The following is a 25608-nucleotide window of genomic DNA, read 5'->3' on the forward strand; positions in this document are numbered from 1 at the left end:
AGAAAGGAGAGAATGTCTTTTTCAACTGTTACTTCCTCCAACTTGTCAAGACTGACATCCATGGCCACTGTCTGCTTTCAATAAGCAGACCCAAAGTGTGGGCCTTTCTGGCTTTATGTGGCTGTGCCTAGGACCCTCCATGACTACCATCTCCTCCTCAGGGTGGGTAGGTGGGCAGAGGCACCTCAGACAGAAGAAGAAAGAAAGTCGGCATCAAGCAAGAAAGGCAAGAATTAATTTACAGGGCAGAGTTATTCTCTTACATGGCTGCTACAAGATCTTAAGCATTTCACCTAGAGTGTGTCTGCTGTCAGTGCGTCTTATCTCAGATACAGTCTGAACCTGGAAGTGTGGGGCTGTGTCAGGAGGCAGGATGGTGACCAAGCTGCTGCCATATGTTGTCTCCCCCTGTACTCCATGATGGGCTGCCTTCAGAAGTTCCTGGGTCCCCCTGCTAGAGGGAGGTCCTTGCCCTCCCCCCAGAGCCTCAGTTTCTCTTCATGTCTCAGGCAGAAAGCCTGAGCAATGTTTGTACACCATGAAGCAAACATAGGTTACCTTGACAGACCCTGTTTCATAGACTCACTGCCACAAACGAACAGGAACCCCAGAACCTGCTCAGTCTCTGTCATTTGTGATGTCCTGTATCTGTGATAGCATGGAACAGGAATTTGGTTCTTGATTGGTTGTTTGTTAATCTTTAAAAGATTTATGTACCTGGGTGTTTTGCCTGCATGTATGTCTATATAACATGCACACTACCCACAGAAGCCAGAAGAGGATGTCAGATATTCTGGAACTGGAGTTACAGATGGTTGTGAACCATTATGTAGGTTCTTAGAATTGAACTCAGGTCCTTTGCAAGAGCAGCTGGTGTTCTTAACTGCCAAGCCAAATCTTCAGCGCCCCCCTCCCACTGCCACACACACACACACACACACACACACACACATATACTCTTTCTAATTTTTTGAAGTACAAATACACACCAAAAAAAGCCATTCTTCTGTATTCTTAAAATAATTTTAACTCATGTTGGACTCCAGCTTTTTAAAGGTATAAATCAATAAAAGAAACAGGAAACATGCTATTGGGGGGGGGGGGACACTAAGTAATATTTGACATTGTTCCCAGTCTTCATTGATGATGCTTATTTTCACATAAAACAATAGTGGACAGTGTTGCCCATTAGCAATCACTGTTATCTGATTTTGTTCCTAAGGATTGTTTGACTTTGTACTGAGCATTAGTAAATTAGAGCCAAGAGGTGTCGGGTACTTCACACGGTCACATCCCAGTGAGTGCCATGATGCTGCCTCTTGTTAAATGACTGAGGTAGTTAGCCGAGGGCACTGTGGAAATGTCATGCAGATGTTGCAACCTATAACTTTACTTCTCAGATTTATCCTCAGGAGAAAATAGTTGTGAAAATGTGCAGAAGTGTGCAGGGTTAGGCTATTTGTCACAGAATTGTGACATCTAGCATTGAGGGCACTTTGTAAACAAACTGTACATTTATACAGAGGACATACTGTGCTGCCATTGGGAGAGAGACCGCTGTAGGTGTCTGGGGATGGGGAGTCATCCTCACCATGTATCATCGTCAGTTGAGAAAGGAAGTGGGGATAGAATGTATTGCCTGGTTTAGACTCATCTGGGCAAGGGTGTGCATAGAGAACAATGCCACAAGTGGCGGTCCTGTCTAAAGCATGAGCTACACAGATAGCAGCTGAGCTACAAAAAAGAACCATTGGACATGGGGACGTTGTCTTGTCAGACCCCTCCTGGGCTACCACATTGGAGCTTTCTTAGAGAGGTGGCAATCAGTGTCATTTTGTTGTGGTTCAATATCTTTCTTGCTTTTCCAGGTGCTGCTAAGCCAGGTGCACCGGCTGAGGGCCTTGGACTTGTTGGGACGCTTTTTGGACTTGGGTCCCTGGGCGGTGAGCTTGGTACGTGACTTCTGCCTTACCTGGGGGCAGGGAGGGAAATAGTCTGTGAACTCCAAACCAGAACCAGCCAGTCATGTGAGACAGGGTGAGTGACTCTCTCCCTGGTGCTCTTGTCATTGGTCCCCCTCATTGTTAAACTTTCCAAAAGCCGGGAGCCACAGGCAGGTGGGCATATGCCTTCCATGGCCTTTTGTCCTCCCAGGAAGTCAACACCCTCACACTGTCTGCACAGTGACCTAGGCACTAGACAGTTCTGAATCATTCTCTGCTGTGGAATAATCCCTTTGTACACTGTGAAGATTGGTTGCTGTGATTGGTTGTAAGAGCTAGTGAGTAACACGCATTTATATGAGCCTCTGTGTGGTTATATTTGGGAGCAGGCGGTTGGGACAGGAAACTTCTGTCTACAATTCTTCTGGGTCCTCATTCTGAAAAAACAGAAGTAGAACCAAGCAGTGATCCATGTTTCCAACAAATAAGTCATAAGGAAACCAAAGAGAGCTGGGGGAGCCTGCAGACTGAAGGAGCTTTAGAGCCTCCGACTCTCTGCAGTGTGGACAGCTTATTTGGCTCTTTTTATAAGTAAAGTTTAGGGCTAAAAAGATGGCTCAGTGGGTAAAGTACCTGTGAGTAAGCATGCCGGCCTGGGTTCAGATCCACAGCGCCCCCATAAAAGCTGGTGCATTATCCTGCATCTGTAACTCCAACACTGGGGGAGGCAGAGATAGGTGGATGGGTCCCTGGAAGTCATGGCAGCCAATCTACCCTTACCAGCAGGCTTTAGTACAAGACCATCTCAGAAGATGAGGTGAGGAAATAGAGGAAAACACCCAAACCTGTTGGCTTCCTCTGCACACACATACATGTTCCAACATACAAATGTACACGTACACATACACACACCTATTTACAGTAAATTAAGTAAATGAAGTTTAAACAATACTGATGAAACAATTAGGCATTTTATATGAATTGGTTATTTTACATTATAAACAGTAGCTGTCCATGTGACACAGTGAAATTACCTACATAAGGTCAGCTACAGAGTGCTATGGGATGAACAGGTTAGCAGTCTTCAGGTTTCCATTAATTAGATATTGTCAACAAAGAGTGATCGATTGCAGGCTAGCATTGAAGGAGGAGGGAGAAAGGCCTAAAAATAGGAAGAACAATATTTGAAGGAGGAAAGAAAAACGTCTAAAATTGGACAGAAAAATCCAACAGTGGTTCCTCCAGCGTGGTCCTGAAGAGGAAAGGCCAGGAATGCTTGCAACCTGAGGAATAGAATGAGGCGATCAGCAAGGGTAAACAGGGGTCATCAGGCTCTGCTGATGCAGTCTTTTACCTCCAGGCCCTGTCGGTGGGCATCTTCCCCTATGTGCTGAAGCTGCTCCAGAGCTCAGCCCGAGAGCTGCGGCCACTCCTTGTCTTCATCTGGGCCAAAATCCTCGCTGTGGACAGTGTAAGTAACCTCCGTTCATCCCCAAGGGTAGGAAGCAAGGCTCTGCCTGTGGACGTGGAGCTGGCCATTCCTGTGTTTCCCTCCTGTTCTTCTGGACGTGTACGCTTGCAGTCTGTGGCTCTCCTCCTTCCTAGGTCTTCTCTTATACAGGATTGAGGAAAACTCTTCCCCCAACGTCTGTCTTCTGTGTGTCCCTAGCACCTGCACTGTGACCATACCCTAACTATTCTTAAGGCCCTTCTCTGTGTTTCTGACAATGGCAGCGAGTGGCCCTGGACCCAGCCTGCCTCCCCACCACACCTCTGCCTGCCACCCCCTTCTTTCCCTGTTTCTAAACATGCTAGTACTAGCCCCAGAGCTCAGCCTGCCACCCGTCCTGTCTGTCCCCATCCTGCCTGTAGCCCTGAATGGACCATTAGTGGTCCCTTGTTTACAGGTGACTTTCTAGCCCAGCTCTTGGCAGTTGTACCATCCATGGCTCCTTACATCTTCTGGCCCTGAAGCCATTTGCCTTCTCCACAAAAATTTGGTGCTAAGGTCTGTAGGTGGCAAAGAGGTTAGCTGTCCCTGTTCTTGACCTCAGAAGGCTCACTACCCTTAGGGAACACAGACACAGACAGCTAAATGACATGAAATGAGTAGTCAGTCCAGTGAGTCTGTGAGGAGGGCTGCTGTGACAGAGGACTGGAGGCTGGCACTGGAAGCAAGCAGAGGATGGTGGGAAGGACAGGGAAGAACCTCCGGCTGTCTTGAGCTGGCTATGGGGCAGAGAACTGTAAGAACTAAATTCTGCTTTGTGACATGGGTCCAGTGTGAAGTAGCTCATAAGAAGAGGTGACAGGAAAGAAGATTCTCCCTGAAGGAGAGGGTTTGAGGTGGGTGCAGGGGTTGGGCCATGTGGAGAGCCCATTCCCAGCTCCACCAGCAGTCAGGAGAGGCAGCATCTCATTCAAACCCTACTAGTCCACCTGGTGATAGAGCTGTAGCACATAAGGCAGGCTACTCTGAGTGATCGGGATTTGTCCCAGCTAATGGCCATAGGCTGTGAGATAGATCCTTGGGTGTAATGTGGAGCAGGTGCAGGGTACTCAGGCAGAGAGAGCCTGGGTACTCCTTTTCCAGGCAAACTCAGAGAAGGTTCCAGATGTGTTGGCATCAAAGATGAATGCCACCCTCTGCAGGGTTGTAGATGACTGGGAAAGTGTCTAGGGAAGGCCTTCGTGGTTTCAGTGTGCACTCCAGAAGGGGCACACTGTGATTCTCAGATGAGGTTGGAACCAGCATAGCATGAGGAGCAAATGGCACTGATATGTAATTCAGGCTGCTTGAGGGGCTGGCAGGTGAGGAGGGAGGTGAAGAGGCATTAGTAGTCATCAACTTTGCTTTTCTGCTTGCTTTTTAGACAGTCTAGAACAGATCTGTGGGTTGAGAACCCTTGGGTGGGGTGTTGAACAACCCCTTCACAGAGGTCATCTGAGACCATCGGAAAACACAGGCATATACATTATGATTCATAACAGTAGCAAAATTACAGGTATAAAGTAGCAACAAAAATAATTTTAGGTTGGGGATTTAGCTCAGTGGTAGAGTGCTCGCCTAGTAAGCCCAAGGCCCTGGGTTCGATCCTCAGCTAATAATAATAATAATAATAATAATAATAATAATAATAATAATAATAATAATTTTATACTTGGGGGTCACCACAACATGAGGAACTGTGTAAAATGGTCACAGCATTAAGAACGTTGAAAACCACTGGTCTAGAAGAATCAAATCCATTTCTAGCTAGGTTCCAGCCAGCTTCTGTCTATATCATCATGGGTGTATGCATGTGCACAACACTGTACAAGGACTGTGTAGGAAGAATCCGTGTTCTTACATCAACCTCATGAAATGAATGGGACTCTGCAGCTCAGAGAAGAAAATACAAGAGTGAGTGGATCAGGTTTCTGACTGTGACAAGCAGAGTGTGATGGCCTGAGGCGGAGTCTGGATCTAACTGTGAGGCAGGAAGATGTAGCTAGAGTTTTCCTACCTGGCCCAGAGTCAGGACAAATCTCTCTCACCCACCAGTCCCACAGTCTCTCTGACCCAACCAAGTAAGCACACAGAGACTTATATGACTTGCAAACTGTATGGCTGTGACAGGCTTCTTGTTAGCTACTTCTTCTATCTTAAATTAACCCATTTCTGTTAGTCTATACTTTGCCACATGGCTTGTGGCTTACCAGTGTCTTTACATGTTGCTTCTCATGGCGGCGGCTGGCGGTGTCTCTCCCAGCCTTCTACTTCCCAGAATTCTCTTCTCTCTTGTCCCGCCTATACTTCCTGCCTGGCCACTGGCCAATCAGAACTTTATTTACACAGAGCGATATCCACAGCAGGAAGACAAAGTCTCTGCAGGTCAGGGAATTGAGGTCATGGTTTGGCAATGTTACAGGCTATCCTTTTACCTATGAGGCAGTGGGCAGTAGAGTAGGTGGCCAAGGATAACCTTGAATTCTTGATCCTCCTGCCTCTGTCTCCCAAGTACTGGGATTATAGGTGTGTTCAGTGATGGGAGTAGAACACAGGGTTTCATGCATGCTAGGAAAGCATTCTGCTAACTGAGCTACATCCCCAGCCTCTCCCTGGTATGCTCCACTGAGGTTGTCCACAGTCTACCCTCTACCCTGGACCTTGTTCACCCAAAAGGGGCAGTTCTTTGTGCCCCTTCTCCCCGGCCACCAGCTGGCCTGGAGACTAAAAGTGCTACACCCCACACTGTACCTTCTGTCTGTCCTGCCAGCATGCCACTGCACACATGCCGCTCTCTCTTCACTCCTTCAGCCCAGACCTTTCTAACTACAGACCCCTGGGCACCTGCTCAGCCCCTCCCACAGTCAGCTTCAGACTCAGCTAGGCACTATACTGGCCCTGATGCCCATCTTCCTGAACAAGTGCTCATGGACAGCTTCAGTGTGGTGCAGGCTGTATGAGGGAGTTTTCCTTAAGGAAATCACACTTCTATCACAGTGCCTTCTTCATTGCCTATTCTCTGTGTGGTTGAGCCTTGGAATTTCACTGCTGTTTGCTTCCTCACCTTGTGCAGCAAACAGTTGATTACTTATCAGTCCCTCGGATGGTCTCCATAGACCATCAGCCAGCCTGGTACATCTCCTCTAATCACAGGTCTCTGGTTTTTCTGGGCTGTGGCCTAGCCACAACCCCAGAGCATTGCTGAACAGTTGCCATGCTGTTGCTCAGACACGCCTCCCACCTTGGCTCCTCCAGGGATGAACTTGACTCTTGTGGCCTCGTGTTCTGCACCTGGCTGACTGGTGAATGCTGCTCCTGTATGCTCTGTAATAACCAGATATTACAAATTTCAACCATATAGTCACCTTGTCAGGATAGTATTGGTGAAATTATTAAGGCCACTCCACGCAGTTAAAAGGGAGGTTTATTTTGTGGGGTAACTTACAAGTGAAGGGATAGGTAATAGGGTCTGGGAAAGGTGTAGCACAGTCCGGCAGTGTTCTCTGGGGAACTCTGCTCCATCTACCTCCAGCATCCAGGGTCCAGGAATCAAGAGAGTTGGCCCATCCGGATCTCAGGTCTTTAGTGTCCTCTCTCAGCCCCTGCCTTATAGGCGTGACAGTTACCAAAGCCTCAATGGGGGTTGGAACTTGCAGATCAAAGCTAGAATGGCTGCCCACTACAGGGTGACTTGACCACAGCACTGGGTGTAGGAGGTAATGGACTGAGGTGAACTGGCTGCCCATTTGTTAGAGCCCCCTCTCACTCTCCTGGGCTGTCCACCTCCAGCAGCAGAATTTTAAACACCAGGACCATGATCTGGAAAACTCTTTTGTGAATTTCAGTGAAGTGGGGTCCCTTGGGGAACAGCTTACCAATGTCACTTTGTCTTACCTGTGTCACTGAAGTGTGTGCTTGCTTTTGTGGCTGACAGAGCTCATACTTTTTGATCATTTCTATTTTACCTTTATTCAGATTTACTGAAGGGCCAAGTTACATAAACAAAAGGCTTTTCTCAGGAACTCACTTTTAAATGGCTGCTTCTCTTCTACCCCATAATCTTCATCCTCTATGTCAACATGTTTAGAATTGGCAGTATTACTTGGTATCTGGCTGTGAAGCTACATGGAAAGGCTTCTGGGAGTCTGCCATGGGGCAAAGCCAGGGCAAAGGAGCAAGGGCAGAAATGATCACAGCATGGGTCTGTGACTGGGCACCAAGCTTCAGGTCTGTAGTTCAGACTCTGAGTGAGACATTGAGTTTGGCCATCTCTAGCCACTCTGCTAGTGCTACATGAACACATGGGAACCAATTTAGTGATCATGGTTATCAGTTTGGGTTGTTGTTTTGTTTTCAGTATTTGTCTGCCTAAAGATAAATATACCTACGTTTGAAGTCTTAGGAGGAGTTGGATCTGAAAGCAGGTAGCAGTATCTTAACAGTGCTTCCTATAATATGGTCACTGAAGTTACAGTTGCCCACTGTGTTCCAGTGGGTGGAGAATCAGTCGTGTTTCAGCTACTCTCAATTCCTACTTATCTCCTGGATACATTGGTTTCTTATGCCCGAGGGGCTGCACTCAGCTGTGAGCACAAATGCCATAGCATTCTGAGCAAACACACATCCTCAATTCACATTTGCAACATGCTGAAGGCTGTGAGTGTGATACCAGTGCTTAGCTGGAAATGCCCTTGCCTACAGTGTTCTTGTAACTGCCTGCAGGCACCAGAGACCATCCTGTGAGTTGATTTCCTAACCAGCTTGTCCCACCTGTTCAACAGCAAGTCATCTTGCTGAGGGACATTCTGACATGTTTCCGGTTGAAACTGAGCCTAATTTCCTTCTTTTTAATGACCTTGGCTATAATTCCCAGAGACAAAAAAAATTCCATGTAGGCATAAGCAGCCACTCCTCCCCTCCTCACATCTGGCCTTGCCATCTAATTGCCTCCCTGCTCAAGGGGCACATGCTCCCCGCCAAGCTCAAAGTGCCGCAGGTAATTCCAAGTTTGCCACTGTGAGAGTCCATAGTACATAGCACTCTACCGATGAAGTGACCTATGGGCCATTAGTACATCATAGTCCACAGATGAGATGCCCTGTGGTCTATAACACACAGCACTCTACGATGAGGGAACCTATGGCCTGTAACACGTAGCATCCTACAGATATGGTATCCTATGGATAGAGACAAGCCTGCTGCCACTGCTCCATCATTGTTATGCTGCAGCCACCCAGTTTTCTGGCATGCTTTGGAGGTCTGAGAAGGACAGTGCCTGCTCAGGCTAGATTCTGCTAAAGGCACTTCAGGATTCTTCTCTCCCTAGTAATCTGAGGAACACTACTGTGTGCCACTCTTCTAGAGGGTCTTGGAGGACCCAAGCAAAGGGCAAGAGTTATCCAGCCCTTAAGGTGGGTTTGGAGCTTGCTAGATGGCTGCTCTTCAAAAAGCCCAAGTTTTCAGTTCCCCACACCCATGTCACAGAGCTCACAACCACCTGTAACTCCAGCTCCAAGGGGTCATACACAAGCATATGGCCTCCTACATACATGGTGGTTATGTATTGGAAAAAATGTGGGCAGAAGAAAAGCAGGCGATCCTATGAACAATATAAAGAGAGGCAGTGCATGTTACAGGAACACTCACCCGAGACAACTGGCCCAGGACAGGGAGTACCTCCTCAGAGTCCTCTTGTTCTCTGAGGATGTTGCTCTCAGAGCCGACCTTCCAGAGTCACTCCCTGTGCCTTGTTACACTACCTTTAACGCTGTTGTCAAGTGACCAGACAGGTGAGAGGAAGTAAGACCTATAATGAGAAGAAAATCGATCCATGGAACTCTGTTCAGAGCTGTTGCAGCTGTCAGGCCTGGCAGACAAGCACATGGGACAGAGGCAGGCATCTGTTCCACGCATCAGAAGAGTCACCAGACAAAGGTCTGGAGATGAGAACAACAGCATGTGACAGGAGAGACACATTGGGGTAGTCAGCCGTGAATTCAACCTCACGGGAGACAGTGGTAATGGGGTTATATGAGAAGGGAAAGTTCTGGGAATTCAAGAGTATTATGGAGCCATGCAGCAACTGCAAAAGGTTGCACATGTCATATTTGGCCCCTTGAAGGACATAGAAATATTTGAAAATGTAGTGACTGAAAGTTTTTTCATTTCCAATGAAAACTGTAAACCACAGATCCAGGAAGCTCAGCATACCCCAGCTGCAGGAAATGACCAACAGTGCAGCCAGTAGGAAAAAAACAACAGGTGGACAAAGTTTAGTACTGTAACAGACTTCAGGGCCATGGTGTGAGAATGGAAGAAGCTGATGGGGCAACATCCTCTAAGCTACGAAGAAAACTGTCAGCTTGGTATCTCAAGGATGGAAGCAAACCAGAGATGTAAAGGCACACAGAGAAGATCCGGGGTTGGGATTTAGCTCAGAGGAAGAGCGCTTGCCTAACAAGTGCAAGGCCCTGGGTTCGGTCCTCAGCTTCGGGGAGGAAAAAAACAAAACAAAAATGGAGACAATCCCTACCACCAGACTGAAGCATGATGGCAGTGGGAGGCTCTGGGTCAGTGAGTGCTGTGTGGATGCCTGGGGTTCCTTCCCTTGACATTGAAATCTCATTTAGAAAGATAATTATCTGAACATTCATAGTAGGTGTATCCTGGAAATTACAGCATGTGGAAGCAGAACTCCTGGTAACTGCACATGGTTGGGAGAAGAGAGATTAAAGAAGTCCTCTTACTTGGCTCTTATACTTTGAAGTGGTCTGTGTCACCTGCATATTGACTCTTAAAGATGTTGAACTGGGCTTGTCCAGGGGTTGAGGCCCTGGGCTAGATTTCTAGCACCCTAAAAAGAAGAAACATAACCTTCCATAAATAACCCTTTAGACACCACAGAAATTAAAGACAGCTGTCTTAGTTAGGGTTACTATTACTGTGATGAAACACCATGACCAAAAGCAAGATGTGGGGGGAAGAGTTTAATTGGCTTACACTTCCATATCACTGTTCATCACTGAAGGAAGTCTTTTTTGTTTGTTTGTTTGGGTTTCTTTTGTTGTTGTTTTTTGAGACAGGGTTTCTCCGTGTAGTTTTGGTGCCTGTCCTGGATCTCTCTCTGTAGACCAGGCTGGCCTTGAACTCACAGAGGTCCACCTGGCTCTGCCTCCCAAGTGCTGGGATTAAAGGTGTGTGCCACCACCGCTCGGCTCTGCCTGCTTTCTTATAGAACCCAGGACCATCAACTTAGGGATGGCCCTCCTCCATCAATCACCAATTAAGAAAAATGCCCTACAGGCTTGCCCACAGCTGATCTTATGGAGGCATTTCCTTAATTGAGGCCCCCTCCTTTCGGATGACTCTAGCTTGTGTCAAGTTAACATAAAAGGTAATATGAAATCTTATGCACACATACATAGTACCAAGAAAGGAAGGGGAGGAATGATCAGAAATTCAGGGAAGGGTGAGCTGTGCTAGATCAGTAACTAAGGCATGCACATGCTAAACAACACAGTTAAAGCAAAGGAGAAGTACGTGGCTAAATGTGATTTTCAGCATAATTGGATTAAGAAATACCTAGAGCCAGAGTGGAGGCAAATGCTGTAAACCCCAGCACTTGGAAGGCAGAGGCAGGTCGGTCTCTGTCTACCCCTAGTTCCAGGATAGCCAGTGCCTTCTCAAACAACAGCAGGAGAGACGCCTAGGACAGTGGGGAGGCACATGTTCAACTGTATCTTCAAAGATGTTTCTAGAAAGAAGAAACTGGGAGAGAAAAGCCTGCCCTTAATGTGGGCTGCAGTATGCTCTAGAGGATTCCTAGACTAAAGACAAGGGTGTGGAGAAAGTCAGCTGAGCTCTCTTCTTTGTTCCAAGCAGCATAGCCTTCCCCTCCACAGTGGGCTGCCCTAGCCAGCCAGGTCCCTCCTCCTCCCTTAGGCTGCACATCACAGTAATGAGAAAAGTGACCAGGTCAGGTTAAAAGTAAGGAAAAACTGTGTGCTGCCACAAAAGAAAGCATCTTCAACAAAAAGGCACAGATAGGTTGAAAGTAACAGCCAGGAAAGGTTATGCCAGGCTGCCATGGAGCCAAAGAAGGCTGCTGGACAGGGTTATAGCCAGGGTGTTGTGTGGTAACGAAAGTCCTCTAATACCAAAGGAGGGCCCACAGAGGGCCCATAGGGGTAGGAGTGCAGCTCCCTGACAGAGCCAGAATTACAGTGGAGACTTGGGAGTGTTGACTGGATAATGACCAGAGTAAGTAGAGGAAAGATGTAATACGATGTGGGTGTGCATTCTTCTCAAGTGGTAGACCACCTCCCAGGCTGAGCACGCTACAACCAATTAGAGTTAGAGGAACTAAATCACACAGTGTGCTCTGCAATGGCAGTGGATGACACTCTGCATCAGTGTGTGTGTGTTCATTGTGTATGTGTGTGCATAAACATGTAGAGGTCATATGTCGACTTCAGGTGTTTTTTCAATCACTGTCATCTCTCACTAATCCTGAAACTATGCTAGCTGGCCAATGAGCCCTCAGAATCCTCTGGTCTCTGTCCCTCCTCACATATCTCCAGTGTGTGCTGGGGTGACAACATGCACAATGCCATACTCAGATGGCTGTGTGGGTACTGGGATCTGAAGTCAGGTCCTCATGCTTGCGGAGCACTTCACTAAGCTATAGTCCCCAAATAAACATTAAAGTAGAAAATGTGTAATATAAATTATAATTGTAAATAACACATTTACCTGAAGTAGTATAAATGTGTGTATAATTTAATGTACTGTAATTATAGCTATGTGAACCTTTATATTAAAATATGAAGTACAGTTTTAATAAGCTTTTCAGAAAGGAAGGGTTCTTTGTTTGTTTTTTGGTGCTAGGTCTCACTAGGTAGCCCTGGCTGGCCTGGGACTCACTACATAGCCCAAGCTGCCCTCAAAAAGAGGAAGTCTCTAAAAAATTTTCTTCATTCAATAAAAACTGAATAGCCTTTGGAACCCAGCTAAACAATGCTGATGCCCCTGACTGCATATGTTAGGAAGAGGGAAGCTCACATCTTGGCCTCAGCTTCCACCTAGGATGCTAGTGAGAGAAAAGCGTAGGAGACAGGGAGAGAGAAGACAGGGAGAGGCAGTCCACTGAGAAAATGGCCGGCTCCTGTGGAGAGCCTGTGCTGCTGCTTTAAATGCATTGGTAAAATTGGGGAGCCACCCCCCAGACAGAAAGGAAACGCAGACAGGAGGGTCTCAACTCTAGAACAGCAGGCGATAGCACTGATGGTTCTAAAAGGGTGGGAGGTCAGTATTGTGAGCGACCTTGACAGACAGGCTTGTCCCCCACTGAAACAGGCGATCTCAGTCGCTTCATATCTATTAAAGAGCACCACAAGTCCAAATGGTTTCCATGGAGAATTCTTCCAAACATTAAGGAAGAAGCATATGGGTAGCAGCACACCCCTTTCTGTATTGCTTCATGAGATAAGTAACACAATGGTACCAAAATACAGACAACACAAGAGAACTGTAGACCTCATGAATACAGACTCAAAAATCCTAAGTGGGAAATTTCAGATGAACATCCATATGCGGGCTGGGGATGCAGCTCAATTGTAAAGTGCTGTCTGTGAAGCACAGGGACACGAATTTGATCCCCAGCCCCACATAAAGCCCGAGTGCATCTGTAGTTTCAGCACCAAGGGGCAGAGACGGGTAAATCCTTGGAGCTCTGTCCAACCAGTCTAGCCAGGTAGTGAGCTCCAGGCTCAATGAGACGCTGTCTTTCCAAAAAGGGGGGGTAGAATGTCCAAGGAAGACACCTGGTGTAAGCCCTGCCTTCCACATTCACTGTCATGCGCATATACCCTCTCTCTCCCTCCCTCCCTCTCTCTCTCTCTCTCTCCCTCTCCCTCCCTCTCTCTCTCTTTCTCATAAATAAATAATACATCACGGCTAGTAGATTTTCAGGATTGTAAAGGTGTTTAATAGCTGTGAAGGTGAGTTTTAATTGTTGACTTGACCACTAAAAATAATAGTTCTCAGCCTGTGGGTCATGACCCCTTTTGGTCTCATTTCCTGTATCCTGCATATCAGATATTTACATTATGATTCATAACAGTAGCAATATTACAACTATGAAGAAGCAACAAAATAATTGTGTGGTTGGGGGTCACCACAACATGAGGAACTGTGTTAAAGATCACAGCATTAGGAAGGTTGAGAACCACTGATCTGGAATCAACTAGGAAGAAAATCTCGGTGAGGGATTGTCTAGACCAGGTTGGCTTGTGGGCATGTCTTGTTTACATTAATTGATGCCCACTGTGTGCAGCACCATTCTCTGGAGTTGGGTCCTGTACTGTGTAAGAATAGAGAAGATGAACTGAGCAAGAAGCTTGCATGCATTCATTCTCTCTCTGCTCCTGATTGTAATGTGATTAGCTGCTTCAGTTCCTGCCTTGCTCCACCCCATCCCTCCCCCACCCACCCATGATGGACTGTAACTCGGAACTGTAAACCAAACAAAATCCTTTCCCTTAAATTGCTTCTGTCAGGTGTTCTATCACAGCAACAGGGATGAAACTAAGACAGCAATTACAAATAAATGCACTGACCGCATCAACAAAAGAAGGAAGCCACATACTCTCAATACTCGGGAATTTTCAATCAGTTCCCAGCACCTACATCAGGTGGCTCTCTGACATCTTTAACTCAACCTCCTGAGGATGAGATACTCTCTTCTGGCCTCTGATGGCACAAGCACACATAGACACATAAGTCAATAATTTTTAAAAAGTTTACCTGGGCTGAGGTGGCTCATGCGTTTTTAATCAAAGCACCATAGAGGCAGAGGCAAGCAGATCTCTGAGTTCAAGGCCATCCTGATCTGCGGAGTTCCAGGGCAGCCAGGGCTACACAGAGAAACTCTGCCTTTAAAAAAAAAAAAAAAAAAATTAATAGAGAAAATGATAAAGGAGACAAGAATAAAAACTAGTAATGGAAAGGAATCTTATTGACTGACAAGCCCCACGTGTAAGAAATTTACAGCCACCATGGCCCATCATAAGGAAAGACCAATGCTGAGCTCAGAAATAGGACCAGGGCACCCTCTCTCACTTCCTGACTTCATTATTGCACTGGAAATTCTCACTTATACAAAGCAAGAAGAAGAAGCCCTCTGGGTGGAACAGGAGGAGGTATAAACAATGTGCTATAATCTGATTGAGTCTATTTTAAACTTCAGCAGAACTTACAAGACTATTACAAGTCTGTTGGTTATAAGATTCATATACAGAAAAATCAATTTATGTCTTAATATTATTAATCAACAATTAGAAGTTGAAATTAAAATAAAGATGTCATATGAAATAACAGCTAAATTCTGACAAAAGGTCATAAAAGATATATTCATCAAACTCTACAAATCCTAGTGACAAGGAATTAGGAAACACCTAAGTCAACAGAAGACAGTCCTGTCCAAGACCCTGACTCCAAAATCCATATGGAAATGGGCAGAGGACCCACAATGACCCAAACAACTTTGAAATAGACCAAAGCTGCTATATTTCTATAAATGGTTCAACTTTAAGACTTGCTTTAAATCCACAGTACTAAAAACCCGTGATGGCATCAGAGTGGACTGACAGTGGCGTAGAGTAAAGCCAGCAAGTACACACACACAAAGGAGAGGATTGGTGTTCAACAAAGGCTCAGAACAGGCTGGTGGAGAACAGGTTGTCTTCTCAGCAATTGAGCGGTTGGGACAGTTGGACAGCCATGTGCTGAAAAGTGAGTCATATTAAACAGTTACACCAAAATGGATCCTAGACCAAGTATAACACTCAATAATATTAAACTTCTAGAAGAATGCATAGGAGAAAACTTGTGACAACTGGTAAACCTGAGATATTTCACATAAGACCACAAAGTAACTTCATACATGGTCTTCATGGAGATGGAAGTGTCTTCTGTCTGCAGACAACATTAACATGGACAGACAGGCCATGGGTGAGAAAAGTAGTTCTAAATCGTTTGTCTGCATAGAAGAAAACCTTTAAGGTCAGAGGGCAGCTTGCAGGCATTTGTTTTCTCTATCATGTTAGTTCCAGAGATCAAACTCAAGTTATCAGGCTTGGTACCAAGAGCTCATGTCCAGCATCTCCACTCTGAGTTCTCGTTTGTCACACAAAGACCTGTATCATGAATATTTATGGTAGCTTTCTTGGGGTTGAGGGCTGGCCTTGAGATCATGGCAGTCCTCAGCCTCTCAGGTACTATGGCTACAGGGGCAGGCCAGCACATCTAGCTCTAAATAGCTTTGTCTTAATAGTTTGATATTGGAAGTAGCCTAAATGGACACTAACAGGCATGCATGCTAATCAGAGATTTAAAAAAATAAATAAATACATGCTCGCCCCAACATAACCATGTCACTTGAAAGACACCGGTAATAGAGCTGTGTACTATATGGCTTCTTGTGTTTACAGTTGCAGAAGTTGTCTCCTTCTCTGTAGTCAGGAAAGGCAGATCAGTGGCTATGTCAGGGCAGGGGAAGGACGTGAACCTGCAAGGGGCTGGATTTAGCCTTGATGTGGTGATGGCTTCACAGTATGCATGTGACCTGGGTTTTTGGTTCTGAGCTTTAAAGTCTGTTCCATGTCATATGCACCCTGTGTACCCCAAGTGGTGTAGCTAAAGATTTGGATTTTGGTCATTCAGCAACCCTGTAGTGTTTCCTCCTCAATTTTCAAACAAAAAGTGGGCTTGCTTCAGACAGATATGTAAGGCAACCTAACACTGCCCCAGAATTTACACTAGACCAGAGACTGACACACAGTTGAATATGAGCATAGTACTGTCACTGAGAAAAATCACTGAGTTAGGAAGAAAATGTCCTTTTCATTAAGAATATTTCTGGCTGGGCAGTGGTGGCGCATGCCTTTAATCCCAGCACTCGGGAGGCGGATCTCTGTGAGTTCAAGGCCTGCCTGGTCTACCAAGTGAGTTCCAGGAAAGGCGCAAAACTACACAGAGAAACCCTGTCTTGAAAAACCAAAAAAAAAAAAAAAAAAAAAAAAAATTTCTGTTGGGGGTGCACATATATTCAGAAGCCAGAGGTCAATGTTAGGTTAATGTTCGTGTTAGAGTTAGGCCAGTATCCCCACACTATTACGTGTATTCTACTATTCCCCCACCCACTAAGGGCTCCTTCGTTCCTCATCTTGTGGGTCCTTTCTAGTTTCCTGACACTCCAGATTAAAAACACAACCCTAAAAACCTGAAGCTAAGATCCACATGTGAGAGAAGACATGCCTGCTTGGTTTTAATAAGTTCCCCAAGTTGTTGTTATCATCTGTCTCTACTAATTAACAAGAATAAGGGAGGGAGGCAGTTAATTAAGAACTGGTGTAAGCTAGGTTCCAGCTAATTGAGGGGTTTTGTTTTGTTTTGTTTTGTTTTTTTCATAGACAGAATTAATGTGCAATTCAGGCAGACCTTCCAAATTATAGTTAATAAAGTTTTATTTATAGCACCACTGGGGAACATCAAGGGCACAGTGTCAAGGAATGTGGGAAAACACTCTGAGTTGGTATTGGTGGGATAATCCAAAGTCAGGCATACAAAGAGGTTTCCCCTGTGTGCACACTGCACAGTCCTCAGGAAGGGCTTCCATGGAAAAAGACAGCCAGGAAAAAAGCAGGACTTTTTCTTTCTTCAGTCTTTTGACCTGTGTGTCCTTTGCAGTCTCCAAATGTCTGCTGTGTCCTCTGCAAACTGTGGCTTTTCTCCACATTTGATCAGGTGCTCAGCCTCACCACCTGCCTTTCTTCACTTAGACAAAGCTCAACTGGGAGTCAGCTCAGGGGTCAGCTTCCTCCCTGTCAGTCGTAGCCCTGTGTTCCAAGTTCTAGCACTGTGAAGTGTCCCTCTGTGGGACTGCCCTGGGAAGAATGTGGACTCTCTCCTCCTGAGCCTGCTCCTGTGTCCAAACACCTGTGTTTCCTGTCTGTTAAGCTTTGCTTGGGGGGATGGCTCTAGATTTTTAGAAACCTGAGATGTTAGTGGATTCTGTTCCCCAGTTTCTTCCATAAGGGGCTTCTTAGTGGACATTTGTCATAGTGGGACCTGTGTAGGTGCCTTACCACAAACTGCGCCATCCAGGCACCATGTGGGGACTCCCATTGGGGGAGGGTTCAACTCTTCTACACCCTACCCCGTCTCTCCTTTAGCCCTCTTCACTTCTTGATGGCAGGGCAGCATGAGGAGTGCTGCTTAGGTCTGCACCTTCTGCTAGGTTTTGCTGCATGTTTTTCTCAGGACTCACAGTGACAGGCTTGGGGTGGAAGACAGATGAGTGCCCTTTTCACACATGCCTTGCTCCTGGTGTTAGCAGGTTTCTCAGAGTCACTGTTCGCTCAGCCCCAGCTTTGCTGTGCTCATGAAAGCAGTTTGGGTGTGTGCTGGGCTTTGCTACAAACATTGCTTTGTTTCTGTATTCACTTCCATTTTGTTTAGGAGCTGAATATGGGTTTGTTTTTCATGTGTGGGTATGGAGGGGTTGTTTGTCTTCATTATTTATTTAGGCTTTGTATTAGTTCCTTTTCTGTTGCTATGATTAAACACCAGGGCCGAAGGTGACTAATGGATGAAGAGTTAATTCTGACTCACCCTCCTTCACATCTTCAGCCTTGAACATGGATCAGACACAGCAAGGCTGTCTAAACCCACCCCAATGACATACTTACTCCCCCTCCAAGGCTCCACCTCCTGAAGGTTCTATGGTCTCCCCAGACAGCACCCACCAGGGACCAAGTATTCCGATACATGAGCCTATATGGACATTTCTCATTGAAACCACCAGGCTTCTTTTATAAGTCTCTATGTTTGGGTGAATTTAGTTTTATACTTCTGAGTTTTTCTAATCTCCCTTTACCATGAGGAAGCCATGTTCCTAGAAGCTACCTTCATGCTGGTTATATTCTAGCTGTGACTGGGCAGAGTAAAAATGTGTCCCCCTTGATGTCGCTGACGTCACAGTCACAGCCGGTGGACAGTCAGGAACATGCTCACAGGAAAAGCTGAACAAATGTTTTCTCCTTCCCTCTGCCACCACCTCATATTCATGTAATTCATTGCTTTGAGGATCTGTTATGACTTGAGTATAGGTTGTAGTCTGCAGAAAACCAGTGGAGGGAAGGGCAGTGTTAGGGACGCGTGTTTGTAGAAACCTTGTTTAGTGCAAGCCAGTCGTCAGCACGGCTGTGCTGTGCGAATAGGTTCTGGGTGTTGTCTCACTGGTGAAATAGAAGGCACGTGAAGGTGCCTTTCAGCAGTGGTTATCACTGGTGTGCATGATCCACATGATGATGTTTCTCCCCATGTGCCGGTCACATCATGAGCAGCACACATCACAAGCCCCCATGTGGTCAGGGTGTGCTACCTCAGGGTCATAATAAATTGTGACATCAAGTACCTGTCCTGTGAGTATAGCTGAGAAGGTGGGAAGTACAAATGGCCAACCCCACACCATACTTTTTGTCAGAGTCCTCCTAGAAAGGAGAACCTTTCTGGTCTAGACTGGAAGGCAGAGCCCCTCCCCAACAGGGGAGGCTGAGTAGCAGCAAACAAAGTCACAGGAGTCCAGAGGTGGAGTGGGGACTGGGAACAGCATACTGGGATCTCCATTGGGTGAGGGAAGAGAAGGACAAGATGAATGTCCTTCAGAAGGATGCAGTCATCACCTCTGGGCCCATCAGGTTACTGGTACCAGCTGTGAATAATCTTTATCTCAGGGCTTGTACAATGACTCAGTGGGCAAAAGTGCTTCTTGCCCAAGCCTGCAACCTGAGTTTAATCCCTGAAACCCACAGAAAGGTAGAGTGAGAGAACCACCTCTACAGATTGACTTCTTACCTCCGTAGGAGTGCCATGGCATATGTGCACATGGTGGTGGTGGAGGTGGTGGTGGTGGTGGTGGTGGTGGTGGTGGTGGTGGTGGTGGTGGTGGTGGTGGTGATTTTATTATTGAAACTAGGCATGTGTTTAATCCCAGTACTCAAGAGGCAGAAGGGGGTGGGGGTCTGAGTTCAAGGCCAGCCTGGTCTACATAACAAGTTCCAAGCCAGCCAGGGCTGCATAACAAAATTCTGTCTTAAAAGAAAAAAAAAAAAAGATCTTGACCTCAGTAGCAGGTGGAGAGACCTCTGTAACAGTTCTGTGGGACCCTTGGTGACAGTGTAAGGTCTACATACATAACAGAAGTCATTCAAGGTGTTGGAGTAAGTTCTAGGGAGCAAGTGCCTTCCAGCCCCAGTTCTGTGTGTGGTGGTGTAGGTTTATGTCTCGGAAACCCAAAGGGTCTATTAATGCTAATAAAATAACTTAGTGAGGAAGAAGGAGGAGTGTACAGATGCTGGAGTAACAACCGTTCGGTTAGACAGGGAAGAGCAGCCTGTGTGTGGTAGGATCATAAATCTAGGAAAAAATCTAACCTGAGATGGGAAAAGCTGTCACAAAGAACACCTTAAAGCATTCCTGAGAGACACAAAATCAACTTCCGCAAATAAAAACATACCCTGCTCTCTTACAGAGGATTCCATGTCATAAACATGTCAGTGCTCTCTCAGTTAATTTATAACTTTAATATAATCCCAGTAAAATTACCAATGGGCTCTTTTCTGGAAGTAGACAAACACATTCTCAGCTCCACGTGGAGAGATGAGTAAGAAGAGGCAGGGACTCCTGGACAGGAAGAAGAGTGATAGAGACCCTGTCCTCCCAGAGACCGTACTTAACCTTGAAGCTGCAGTGATGAAGAATGGGCTGTACCAGGCCTCACCATAGGCCCAAAGGCATCCAGAGACCTAAATCATCATTTAGAATAAACATTCCTTCCTTCCTTTTTTTACCAAAAAAAGAAAGAAAGAAACAACAAGGTTTCTCTGTGTAGCCCTGGCTATCCTGGAACTCCCTCTATCGACCAGGGCCTCTGCCTCCTGGGTGCTAGGATTAAAGCCATGTGCCATCACACCTTTACTTCTGTTCAGTTGAGTATTCAAAGTGTTTTATTACAGTGACAGAAAACTCAGTGACAAGAGATTAATTGGCTTGAATAGTAGGACTCAGGTTAAAGAGATACCTTCTTTAACACAAAAAACGAACCCATAGATGCATTAGAAGAGAAGCCAGGCAAATCCTCTTTTAACTTGGAGGTGATTGAACTGTTTAAACTACAGTTTCAAATTCAGATGTCTTCGGAAAGAAACTTACTTGAATACAAATAAATTTTAGAGAAATTAACCTAAACCTATGCCACAAGTAAAAGAATGGGTTCCCTCACACACAAAGGGCTCCGAGAAACAAAAACCACAAACAGCACTGACAGTTCCAGAGACAAGTGGTCAAACTGAGTGCAGCAGTTTGCTGGCAGGTCCATACAGGGGCCAGAGAGGTAGCTCAGTGGTTAGAGTACTTGTTGTTCTTACAGAGGACCTGGGTTCAGTTCCCAGCACTCACATGGCAGCTCACAACCTTCTGTAACTTCAGTCCCAGGGGATCTGACACCCTGTTCTCTTCTTCTGGCCTTCTCAAGCACTGCACATACATGGTCATGCAGGAGGTATGACCCATACATAAATTTTTTTAAAAAGTTGATGCAAACGGTTGTTGACAATGTAAGGTTGCTGTTTCTAAGTGCACAGTAAGGCTGCTTATACAATAACTTTTTTTTTTTTTTTTTGGCTTATGAAATAGGCCAGAGTTGAAGCGTCTCTCAAGCTGCTGTGCTGCAAAAAGCACCAAGTGGTGTAAACTTCCAAACTAAGACACTTCCCTTTGATCTGCAGTCTGCCTTGGGATTTCACACACTAGCTCTGCAAACTGGCACAGGAAATAATTTACTAGACATTCAATGTAGCATTGTTTGACAAGAGATGGCTTAGCTGGAAGTCCACAGTGCTAAGGGTGCCTGCAGGGATACTGTCAGGAACTGTAAAAAGAGCAAGGAGCCCTCCATGAGAAACGTAAGGGTGTGGGGTCAGATTATCACACTGTACCTTATAGATACACGTGAAACAGCAAGAGACAGCCAAGCAAGGAGTCCCTTTGGGGCCCTCCACTCTGGTAAAGCCCAGTCCTTGACTTTGTCACAGAAAAGGATTTCAGGATAGGCCAATGTCAAACAGAGCTGGGCTTATTTAAAAGACATTTTAACACATATTTAAGTACCAGTTTAGTAGGAAGAAAGGCACTCAGGGAATTAATACGACACCACCACCACCCCCAGAACATGTTTGAGGGCTTCTCAGAGTCCTATCTATGTGTCTCAGCAGTACCCAAGTTACAACTCAAAGGGTTGCTAAGAATCCTCCATGGCTTTGTTTTCATTTTTGGTAAGTGAGATGGTACACTCCATAGGTGCCTTGGGTAGGGTTGTAATTGGACAAGATAAAGCCATAGGTCACAAAGTTGCACAAGAGGGTTAAGGTGGAACTTTGGTTGTAAGTGGGGTTTCTTGTGAGGCTCCTACAACAGAGTTTCCAACTTGGAAGGGAGAAGTCCATATGATGCTTAGCCTTCAGCGGGACCTACTGCAATTTTAACATTCCTACAAATGGCTCTGTCACAGGGATCTTGTCCTGTGTGGCAACCTGAACAGCAGATGCTGCGACCATGTAGAGTTCTTGATGCCCTACTGGTAGAGGCTTCAGGGAGCACCCCTTCCCCTTGCCGCGGCTTCATAATTTTCCTTGCCTGTCCTGCATCATGTAGCAATAAAAATTTTATAAAGAAAAAAAAAAAAAAGACCCAGGCATCTTGTCATGTTAGACCTTTTGGTTTGGGAAAATTAGCTGAGCATGTAAATTTATATTTGCTTGTGTGTCTATAACAAAAATGCTTGTGAGAACAAACAGAAGAGTGAGCACACAGAGTGGCAGGGGAGCCTTCATTTCTGTAGAATTTTGGTTTTTCAACCTTGATGGATTTTACAATGGGGGGCAGGTATAAATACAGAGGTGTGGGGGAAGGGGCCTAACACATGACTTTCACATCCATACTAAGCACAGCTTTGTGGTCCCTCCTCCTCTTGAGGGTTACCTTACACACAGGTGCATCTAACAGCATTGCTAACAGGTTTTTCAATATTTAATAAGCCTCATTTGGAAAGTGACAATACACATCACTGGGCCTGTGGGAAAGCAGCTGTGCTCAGGTTTCAGCTTGTGGGGACTGCATAGCTCAGACCTCCTGCTATATGTTCTGCTGCATCCTGAAGAACAGTGAGGTCCCCACTGTGCTCCTCCATCTCCAGGTTCTGTTGGTGCTATGCCCAAGGTGTACAGGTGCCTCATTTCCTCCTCCAGTGTCCAGATTCTGTGCAGCTTCCCTGTGCTATGCTAGTCACCCACCAAGGCCACTTTCCACAGCAGTTTTCTCTTGCTGAAAACATCTGCCCTTCCAAATGTTATATGCCTGCTTCTCATGACAAGAAAGAAACTGCATTCTGGGCTGAGTCACCTCCACCATCCCTAGAGTTCTCTGTGCTCACACTGGAAAGCACAGGGCCGTGCATTCATAAATGGAATCTCTTATGGTCGCCCTGTGCTGCCCCGCACCTCCCCCTGTCAGACATGGTAATGTTATTAAGTTCTCTTCCTATACTCTGTGGTCTTCTGAAGGAAGGAGAGCAAAGTCAGGTCTCTCCCCAGGATATCCTAGCAGAACATCTAGAGTAGGGAACCTCACTTACATAGCTGGTCCAGGACTTGCTCCCATCACAGTGTTCATTGCAAACTGCAGCTGCTGGACAGTCAGACTAGCAGCTTCTTCACCTTTGCTCTCTCCTCACCTTTCTTTCTATTTCCCTGAAACCCTGAGACAGACTTACAGGGGTCGGAGTGGGTTGCATTGGCAGAGGCGGTCCGCCAAGAAAACCCCATTTTCCTGCTTTTCTTCTCCCCTCCTTCTTACTCTAGCCTTACTATGTCACCATCACTGTTCCTGATATGAGAAGGCACCGCTTAGCATGTGCAGGATGGTCAGAGGATGAGCTCTCACTGGCTTTCCTGCCCTGCTAGGTTGTAGCCTTGCTTTCTTTCCAACTCAGCGAGGCTGCTGGCCTAGGACTAAATCATAAAGAGAAAGCAGGCTAAGGGAATTGTACCTCGCCCTGAGCAAGTGGGGCTGCTGGGGAAGGGACACCCTCCATGCAGTGGAGACCAGTACACACATGACACCTGTGAGCACTGGTGGTGAGAGCAGACGTGTGAAGAGCAGCCATTACTGCCGCTCTGCAGTGGCGTGACAAGCTTATCAAAACAGAAATCTTTTAATATATGCCTCATAATCGCCAGACTCCGCTTTTGAAGGCTTATTAAAGTGATCCTTTCAGATCTCCTGACTTGAAGGCTTGCACTCAGAATTAGGAGGATATGAATTAATGACAGTTTATTACTCTCAGATGAGCTGTGCTTAAGGAGCTTCCTGTAAACGTGTGGGCTTTGATTTGACTTGTCAGCTCTCATTTGAAAACAAAGGAAGGTCTCTTTCCTCCCTGAACTGTGCTGCTGCTGCAGCTGAGCAGCAGTGGGCAGTCTCCTAGCCCTGGAGCCAGGTCTTTACAAGGATGAAAGTTGAAGCTTGTTTGTTAACTGCCTGCATTAAAGCTAGGAAGTCTATGGAGTGTGTGTGGCTTGATGAGCAGGAGCCGGGGTCCAAAGCCTGCAACTAAGCCAGCCACCTCTGTCTTGTCTAATTCCACCTTACAGAGCAGTGTCCACCTGATGAACTCGCTTATCACCACCGAGAGAAATTCTCCTGGGCCCTTGATAAAGGGAGGGTCATGCAGAGTCCACACTGAGCACCCAGCAGAGCCCATGTGCATGGCCCTGGGAGGAAGATGGTCCTAAAGCAGAATGTGATATCCCTTCCTCATCCTCAGTGCTTAAGTCCAAGTCTGGTTCCCTGAGGGCCTCTGAGCCTAGAACAGAGCTTTTGGGAGCTGGTGAGAAGGTGGCACATCACCCTGGGTACTGGTCCCAGAAGGCCTTACCATCTCTCTCTGAGGATTACAGTACCCTTCATTCATGGGTCACATGACTCTTTACACTCAAGCATGGAGTTCTAAACTTAAGCTGGGAGCCTCAGTGAAGGGATGGAGAACCTGACCTGAAACCATTTCCTCTTTCCTTTTTTCCTCCTGGCTCCTCCTACAACATCATCCTCAACTTCTGAATGTCTAAGGCCAGATCATGTCCTTCCTGTGAAGAACCAGAGCTTTCCAATAATGCCCCCAAATCACTCAGCCTAGTGGAAAATAGGACCAGTGGAAAGTGAGAGAGCCGAAGCCAAGAACTTCCACGGTTCCCACGGTGGCCACACCCATGCCATGAACAGCCAAGGCCTTCCTACTCACCTTGAGGAGCTTTTGTACCACCAGTACCCATGTGACATCAGCTCTGATCTAGCTCCAAGTTTCTGTGTTCATCTTCCTGAATGGTGCTCTGCCTGTGTCTCCGTCTCCAGTGCAGTGCATGCCCATCTGTGCACCCATGCCCTTCAATGTTTTTCTCATGTTTCTGGGACTGTCCCCATCCTTCTGTCTGTGCTGAACATGGTCCCACCATAATATAACCTATGTTGGTCGCTTTCTTTACTGCTGTGATGAAGCACTTAGAGGAAGAAGGGTTACTGGGCTCAAGTTGAAAGGCACAGTCTGGTGGCAGGGTTGTCCTCACAGCAGGAGCATGAGGCTGAGGCAGCTGTCACAGTGCAGTCAAGAAGCAGACGGTGAATGCTGCTGCTCAGCTCACTTCCTTTGTGTGATCCAGCACCCCAGTCCATGGAACTGTGCCACATATGTCAGGGAAGGGTTTTCCTACCTCAGTGGGCCCAACTGTAAATAAATTCCCTTGAAGACCTGCCCAGAGGTTTGTCTCCTGTATAATTCTAAGTCAGGTTATCAATATTAACAGTGTTGCTGACAGCTGACCTTGGACCTTGATCTGGGACACTATCCCTTGTTCTCAGCTTGTGCTGGCTCTCCAGTGCCACCTAGCACCTGGTCACCTGCCCCTTCATACCCCACGTTCTAAGCCTGTTTCTAATTCTATTCCTCCTTCTTCTCCATCTTGCCCTTCCCTTTCTCCTTCTTAATTCTGCTTTGTTGTCTTCCAG

The 25608-nt window shown here is 46.3% G+C and overlaps 1 protein-coding gene across 1 annotated transcript in view; it reads left to right on the forward strand.

The window, feature by feature from the left end:
• The window catches only part of Rptor (regulatory associated protein of MTOR complex 1), a 349556-nt gene that overhangs the window by 259608 nt on the left and 64340 nt on the right, over positions 1-25608 (forward strand). The window contains exons 12-13 of the mRNA XM_036195340.1: positions 1869-1952; positions 3304-3414. Coding sequence (XP_036051233.1) covers positions 1869-1952; positions 3304-3414 — 195 coding nt within the window. The remainder of the gene's footprint in view (positions 1-1868; positions 1953-3303; positions 3415-25608) is intronic.

This window comes from Onychomys torridus, chromosome 8 (genome assembly GCF_903995425.1).
Source record: "Onychomys torridus chromosome 8, mOncTor1.1, whole genome shotgun sequence".
Lineage (NCBI taxonomy): Eukaryota > Metazoa > Chordata > Mammalia > Rodentia > Cricetidae > Onychomys > Onychomys torridus.